This window comes from Notamacropus eugenii, chromosome 5, assembly GCF_028372415.1.
Source record: "Notamacropus eugenii isolate mMacEug1 chromosome 5, mMacEug1.pri_v2, whole genome shotgun sequence".
In the NCBI taxonomy this organism is placed as follows: Eukaryota; Metazoa; Chordata; class Mammalia; order Diprotodontia; family Macropodidae; genus Notamacropus; species Notamacropus eugenii.
Window position 1 is genome coordinate 358,593,924 of NC_092876.1, and position 6,755 is coordinate 358,600,678.

At 37.8% G+C, this 6,755-nt stretch overlaps 1 protein-coding gene across 1 annotated transcript; it reads left to right on the forward strand.

Moving 5' to 3' along the window:
* Positions 1–1,255: 1,255 nt before the first annotated feature.
* LOC140507949 (MORN repeat-containing protein 4 homolog) lies at positions 1,256–2,944 on the forward strand. The gene is made up of 2 exons (XM_072615752.1): positions 1,256–1,277; positions 2,092–2,944. Exons 1-2 carry the CDS (start codon positions 1,256–1,258, stop codon positions 2,550–2,552), a joined length of 483 nt encoding a protein of 160 aa, XP_072471853.1. The 3' UTR covers positions 2,553–2,944.
* The last annotated feature ends 3,811 nt before the right edge of the window (positions 2,945–6,755 follow it).

The window sequence follows — 6,755 nt, forward strand, 5'->3', positions numbered from 1 at the left end:
CTTGACTGAATTCTACAAGTTTTTTCTCCATTTGTTTCAATACAGACCCACATCAGGCAGGATATATGTCTGATTTTGGTCTTATGGTTCATCCATAGTTATGGTTGTATGATTCCTGGCAATGGGCTCCTATTCATATTGCATATGTAACACTTAAATAAATTATTAGATGCCATAATAAAGGCAGGTACCTTCTAGGTCCTCCCTTTGCATGTAATGGTAGTAAGAGCAATGTGTTTATATATGCAGAGAGAGATAGAAAGAGAGATAGATAGAGTTAGAGTTACATACATATATTATTTATGTGTGTATGTATAAATGTGCATGGTATTTATAAAGGCCACCTTAAAGGTACATTAAAACAACTTTGAGGAACCACTTCACACCTATCAGAAAAAGGAAAATGTGAAAAGTTGCAAGGAATATGGCAAAACTGGGACACTAATGCATTGTTGGAAGAGTTGTGAAAAGACCCAAACATCAGAGCAATTTGGAACTATGCACAAAGGATTACAGAACTGTGCAAATCCTGTGATCCAGCAATAGCAATGCTAGGTCTATATGCCTAAGACTTCCCATCACCACCAAAAAAAGGGGATAAAGGATCCATTTGTAGAAAAAATATTTATAGCATCTCTTTTTGTGGTGGCTACAAAATGGAAACCAAAGGGATACCTATCAACTAAAGAATGACTAAACAAGCTGTGGTATATAATTGTAATGGAATACTATTGTTCCATAAGAAATTATGAGCAGGTAGATTTCAGAAAAATTTGGAAAGACTTACATGAACTGATGTAGTGAACAGAATCAGGAGAACATTATACATACTAATAATATCATTCAGTGAAGAACTAACTGTGAATGACTTAGCTATTCTGAGAAATACAACAATCCAACACAATCCTAAGGACTAATAATTAAACATACTATCCACCATTAGAGAAAGAACTGATTTAAATTGATTATAGACTGAAGCATGCTGTTTTTCACTTTCTTTCATGTACACAATGACTAATATGGAAATGTTTTACATAATTGCACATGTATAACATATTGCTTACTCACTCAGGTGGGGAATAGAATCTGAAATTCAAAACTTTAAATAAAAATGTTTTTTAAAAGTATATTAAAGTGGAACTCTTATTGAGAGAACACTAACTCACAAAATAGTGCACATCGCTCTGAATTTTGAATTTAAACCCTAGACATTCATGCGTTCTTTCTTTCCCATTCAATGTTTTGGTGTAGCGTGATGGCCAAAGACAGACAACTGGGTAAATTGCATACCAATGTTATATGAGAGCAACATTAAGGTTCTATGACAAAATGAAGAAAGATGGTTACTGTGACTGGAAGATGAGCTATTGTTTAAACACAGATAGTTTTTTATTAATAGCAACTAAAACTCAACATAAAAAAGTGACTGGTAAGTTAGGTTTTAATTGTATATACTTACAAAGTTCACTCAGCATGATCACTCAGAAGGAAGCAGCTTTTTATTGATATCCCTTTTCTTACTTTCTTTCAACCTTTTGACCCAACAATCCATTTCATGTATTTTTTTTAATGCTAAGGATTTGACCTGTTGCTATGTAGTAAATAAAAGCTAAGTATGAATCTCATTGTTAAGTCACAAGGCTCTCTAAATCCTCCCTCCAAATTAGGTGCCACGCATTTAACTCAGTTTGAAAAGGACATATCAGGGTGACTCGTTGGAATAAATCATGTACTAGAATAAGTCATAGAATCCTGAACCTTGGTATCTCCATCTACCTTGACTGAGGCAGCATGGTATGACAAAAGCACCGGACTGGATATTAGCTATTAGACAGTACCAGTCTGTCTCTAACTAGTTTTGTGATTCTAGGTAAGTCAGTTAACCTCTCTGGGTTCAATTTCCACATCCACAAATTAGGCCTAGATTTGATTAAAGTTCTCTCCCATTATCCATATCACAAATTACGTCTGCTTAATTACATAAAATGAACTCATGAGTAAGAGACATGGACTGACAATATGGGTCATGGAAAAATAAGGAATCCTCCATCAATCATCTTATATGCTATTTAAAAAGTTATTATTTGGGAGGGAGGCGGTGGAGCGGCAGGCCACAGCGGCTGTTCAGGCGGAGTCGGGGACGCCGCAGCCGAGACTCGGGGTCTCGGGGGAGCCCAGGCCGCAGGCATGGCATTGGTCAACTGATGTTTGCAGATGGTGGCACCTACCTGGGTCATTTTGAGAATGGGCTCTTTAATGGCTACGGGGTACTGACTTTCTCAGATGGCTCAAGATACGAGGGGGAGTTTGCCCAAGGAAAGTTCAATGGTGTTGGAGTTTTCATTCGCCATGACAACATGACCTTTGAGGGGGAATTCAAGAGTGGCCGAGTAGATGGTTTTAGCCTGTTAACTTTTCCTGATGGTTCTCACGGAGTTCCTCGAAATGAAGGTCTGTTTGAGAATAACAAGTTGCTACGGCGAGAAAAATGTCCTGCAGTGATCCAGCGGGCACAAAGGGCTTCCGAGTCAGCCCGGAACCTCCCAGTTTGACGAGGTACCCTGGCTCTGCAGGAGGAGCAATCAAGCCGATGGCCCACCACTGCAGGGGAAGGAATGAACCAGACCCAAGATTCTTTGAGTTACGAACACCAAATAGTTGCCTTCTGACACATCCCTTTGCCTGCCAGTCAGGAATTAGATTGTGGATTGGGGCCATCCACAGGCCCTCCAACAGCTTGGACCTCCTGAACAAAGAGCAGTTGATTTCAGTTTTGCCTTGGTCCTGCCCCTTGTTTGCTGCTGCTCAGATGAGCTGCCTTTTTCCACACCCTGGGACTCCCCATCCCTAAATCCCTGCACTGCTCCCAGCCTTGCTGCCTTCTACTCTGTCCTGGGCCCATGATCACCTGCAGTGTACTTAATGCCCCACTTCCATTTGGGGGAGGTGATCCAACAGCTACCCCTCAGCTGAGGCCCATGCCTTGGACTTCCTGGGGCAGGAAGGAGTATAGACTCTGGGAACCAGGGAGAGAAGGCATACAGCAGGCCTTTAAAAGCCTAGGTTGGAGATTTTTTCTTAGGTCACCTTCTCATTTTGTTATTGTTTGGAATTAGGGCTCCAGGTCTGTCATATGAACTGGCCAGGCTAATCTTGAACTCCTCTTTCCCAGTCTTTGGGTGCTATGATGGGTCTTCATGTGTCCTTGACTTTACAGTGTAACAACATTACACAAAAGGATTTCATTTTTGCATCTAATCTTTATGTACCTTCATTGCTGTTCTTATATGGGTAAGAAAGTGATATAAAACCATAATCCTAAACTCCCGTGTAGAGCAGAGAACAGGGACCTCCAGGCCCACTAACGATGTGTGAAGGCCAGGATTGACCTAGGCTTTCTTAGGACAGGAAAGGAACTGGTTAGGCTGAAATCCTCCTTGTGAACCCCTGTCTAGGTCCCTGGAATTTTGACTAAGGTGGATGCAGATCATTCAGAAATACATTGAGCTAAAACTATTTGATGGACTAAAATCCAGGTCACCATAACTCTTTCACCACCAGCCCTGGACATTAGACCTGGAGATGAAAACTCTGCTCATCAGCATCACAACAAGCTTATTCGGAGACTTTGAACACACTATATTTCCCATTATTCTCATATCAAATGTTTTATTAGCAGCATATTTTGGTGGAAATACTAGCTGTGTGCCTCTATCATCGCTGGATTTTACTGTTGAAATAAAAGTGTTTGTAAGGAAAAAAAAAAAAGTTATTATTTGCCATCAGAATCTCTATGACTTCAGTTTTGGCATATTGTTCACAGCACAATCAATGATGGGTAGGAATATTTAGATTTCTGATAGAATGTACACTCTTTGAGGACAGAAGTTCTCATTATTTTCCTTTTATTCCCAGGATGTACCACAATATTTGGCTCATGGATAAATGCCTGACCAATGCTTGCAAGAAAGATTTCCCTTCAATTAATTTGTCATTTAATTTCATACCTAATTGCATTAAATTGGGACTTCCCCCCAATTTCTTATTTTATATATCACATTTTTCAAGTTTCCTTTTGTTGTCCCTGGATTTGTGAAATAACATTGCTTCAAAAAGGAGCTTGAAAAATCCTTGTTTGTACACCTTGTATTATTCAATAAGAAAATTATTTTTCTGAGAGACTAGGACAAAACATATATGTTAGAGCCATTAAGTATTTGGCAAGATGGATTGGGCTACATATTATTTTCTTCTGCTGGCAAGAACTCTGATCTATGGCTATCTTTATTTCTTCTTATGTGATTATTCATGTTGGACATTCCATTACCTCTGTATAAGTGATTGATACATTTCTCTTACCCTTCCTCCCAAAGCCAATGAGGTAAGCAGCATTTTAAAGTTTTTTTTTGTTTCTTTTTTTTTTTTTTTTACTCTTCATGTTAAGGAAGAGAGAATGGGGGTTTGAGAAAGAAAGAGATGAGTTCATTGTTCAATGGAACAATGGAAATTCCTACATTTCTCTTTAAAATAACATACACAGTATGGCATAGTAAAGTGAGTCCTAAACTAGAAGACAAGATCTGATCTCAATTAACTCTCTAACTAGCTATTTTATCTTGGTTAAGTCATTTCAATGGAAAGAGCACTGATTTAGAATTGGAAGCCTCACCTTAAAAATCTGAAATTTATAGAATTGCCATGTAGAGCGGAGATTAGATTGGTTTCTATTGGCCTCAAAGTCCAGAAGTCAGAATGGTGAATGGGAAGTACAGGTTTAAATTTAATATAAGTAAAATATTTCATAATTAGAATCTTCCAGAAGTGTAGTGGAATGTCTTCAGGACATGATGAGATCTCTCTTCCTGGAAGTTTTCGAGAAGAGACTGGAAAACTTCTTGCTGGAATAATATAGAAAAGATTATTGTTCAGATAGGAATTGGAGTAGATCACTTCTGGGTTTTCTCGCAGCTACTAGATTCTGTGATTCTGTATGATCTTGAGGTCATTTAAATTTTCAACCTCAGTTTCCTCATCTGTAAAATTATTGAGTTTCAATTGCCCTGCTATTGTCCTTAACTAAAATCCAATTTGGGATTACTGAAGCAGATCTTTGCTAAATCAGAATTTTTGTCAAGCCAGCATTTTATAAAAAATAAAGATATAAAAATGTCCATTTTAAACTGCAAAATTTTTCATAATCACAAAATATGAGACTGACAGTCCTTATAAGTCATTTATTCCAGCTTCCTATAAAGTAAAGGAATCCTTACAACTTCCCTGAAATCAGGATATCTAATCTCTACTTAGATTTTCCAAGTGAAAGGGAACTTGCTATCTCTAAAGGCATTTTTGTTCAATTTGGGGAAATCCTAAGTATTAGAAATGACTTTGTAGCCCATGTAAGCTCTGAGGATCTTAATCCCAACTCTCATTGACATAGGTGAACGAGGTTTGTATAGATAGGCTAGCTACACTCTCTCCTTAGAGTTTTAGTGTACTTCAATGTATTCAGTGTATTTCAATGTATGAGAGAAAATTCTTGAATTCCTTTGTTGACCTAGTTAGTCAGCTAGCTTTAAGCAAATTTCTTTTTAAAAGAGATGTTTATTAAGGTGCTTCAGTAATAAGAGTTAGTACAAATCAGATTTCTAAGACTCTTTGACACAGTCTTCCACAAGAATATAGAGAATCCAGGAGGAAGAGGACTCAAGTATAAAAAGTACATATGGAAGAGGAATAACTCAGTTTCTGGTTGCTGAAAGTCCATTTCTCCTATGCATGGGGTGCTAAATAATTTTCCCTTAAGGATGGCAAGTATGCTATCAGTTGATCTATGGAGATTTCCAAGACATCAAGGTGAAGATGAGAAATCCAGGAACTTCCAGATTCTTTGAAATTCACAAGGCTCTTCTTTGGACAAAACATGGACAAGAAAAGAGAACTGGTCAAGGTTGAAGTAGAAACTCTCTTTACCTTACTCCCCATCACCATACAGTTTTTCCTCAAGGGCATGTGTGCCATTATCATTCACATTTTGTAGACAGAAAACAGTCTTCAAATATTTGAAGTGCTATCCACTAAAAGAAAGATAAGAGTTGTATGTGTAGCTCCAGAGAGCAAAACTAGTATTAGTAGTTAGAATCTATACAGGAAAAGATTTTACCTTAGTGTAAAAGATATGCAAGGGTTAAGTTGAAACCATTCTACCTCATTTTACCTTTATACCTTATACTTTATACCTTAACGAGGAGAGAAAATGTCAATCCATCAATCTTAAGAAGCTTGATGGAGTAGTAGAGCATGGGGTCTGGAGACAAAAAGATCTGAGTTCAAATTGGCCCTAGATATTTGCTAGCTGTATCATCTTGGATGCTAAAAGGTGGAACGGAATGTCATTGCCCATGAATTGTGTTCAGAGAGGCTGAGAAAATTTTGCCATGGCTCAAGAATCATCTAAAAGGTATCAAGAGAATTGAGAAGGGATTAAAATTTAGAAATTGCAATTATCAGGCCTTTCCAGGTCACCCTGAGGCTTATTTTCAGCTTCCATGAGAAAGCAAATCTCAGAACACTACATGAATGTCAAATGTTATTGTTACCACTTTTTGAAGTATAACCTTAAAATTTATTTTTATAGCAACAAGTCTGCTAAATAAGCAGGATACAAACATTGAAATGCTATTGTTACTAAGATGTCACTATCATGGTGATAGTCAAGTAATGGTGATGACCCTGGTGATGGTCAAGTAATCATG

Coding starts and splice junctions, on each gene's coding strand:
- LOC140507949 (XM_072615752.1), top strand. CDS start 1,256: ATGGCCAAAGACAGACAACTGG. Junction 1,278..2,091: donor GGCCAAAGACAGACAACTGG/GTAAATTGCATA, acceptor ATTATTTGGGAG/GGAGGCGGTGGAGCGGCAGG.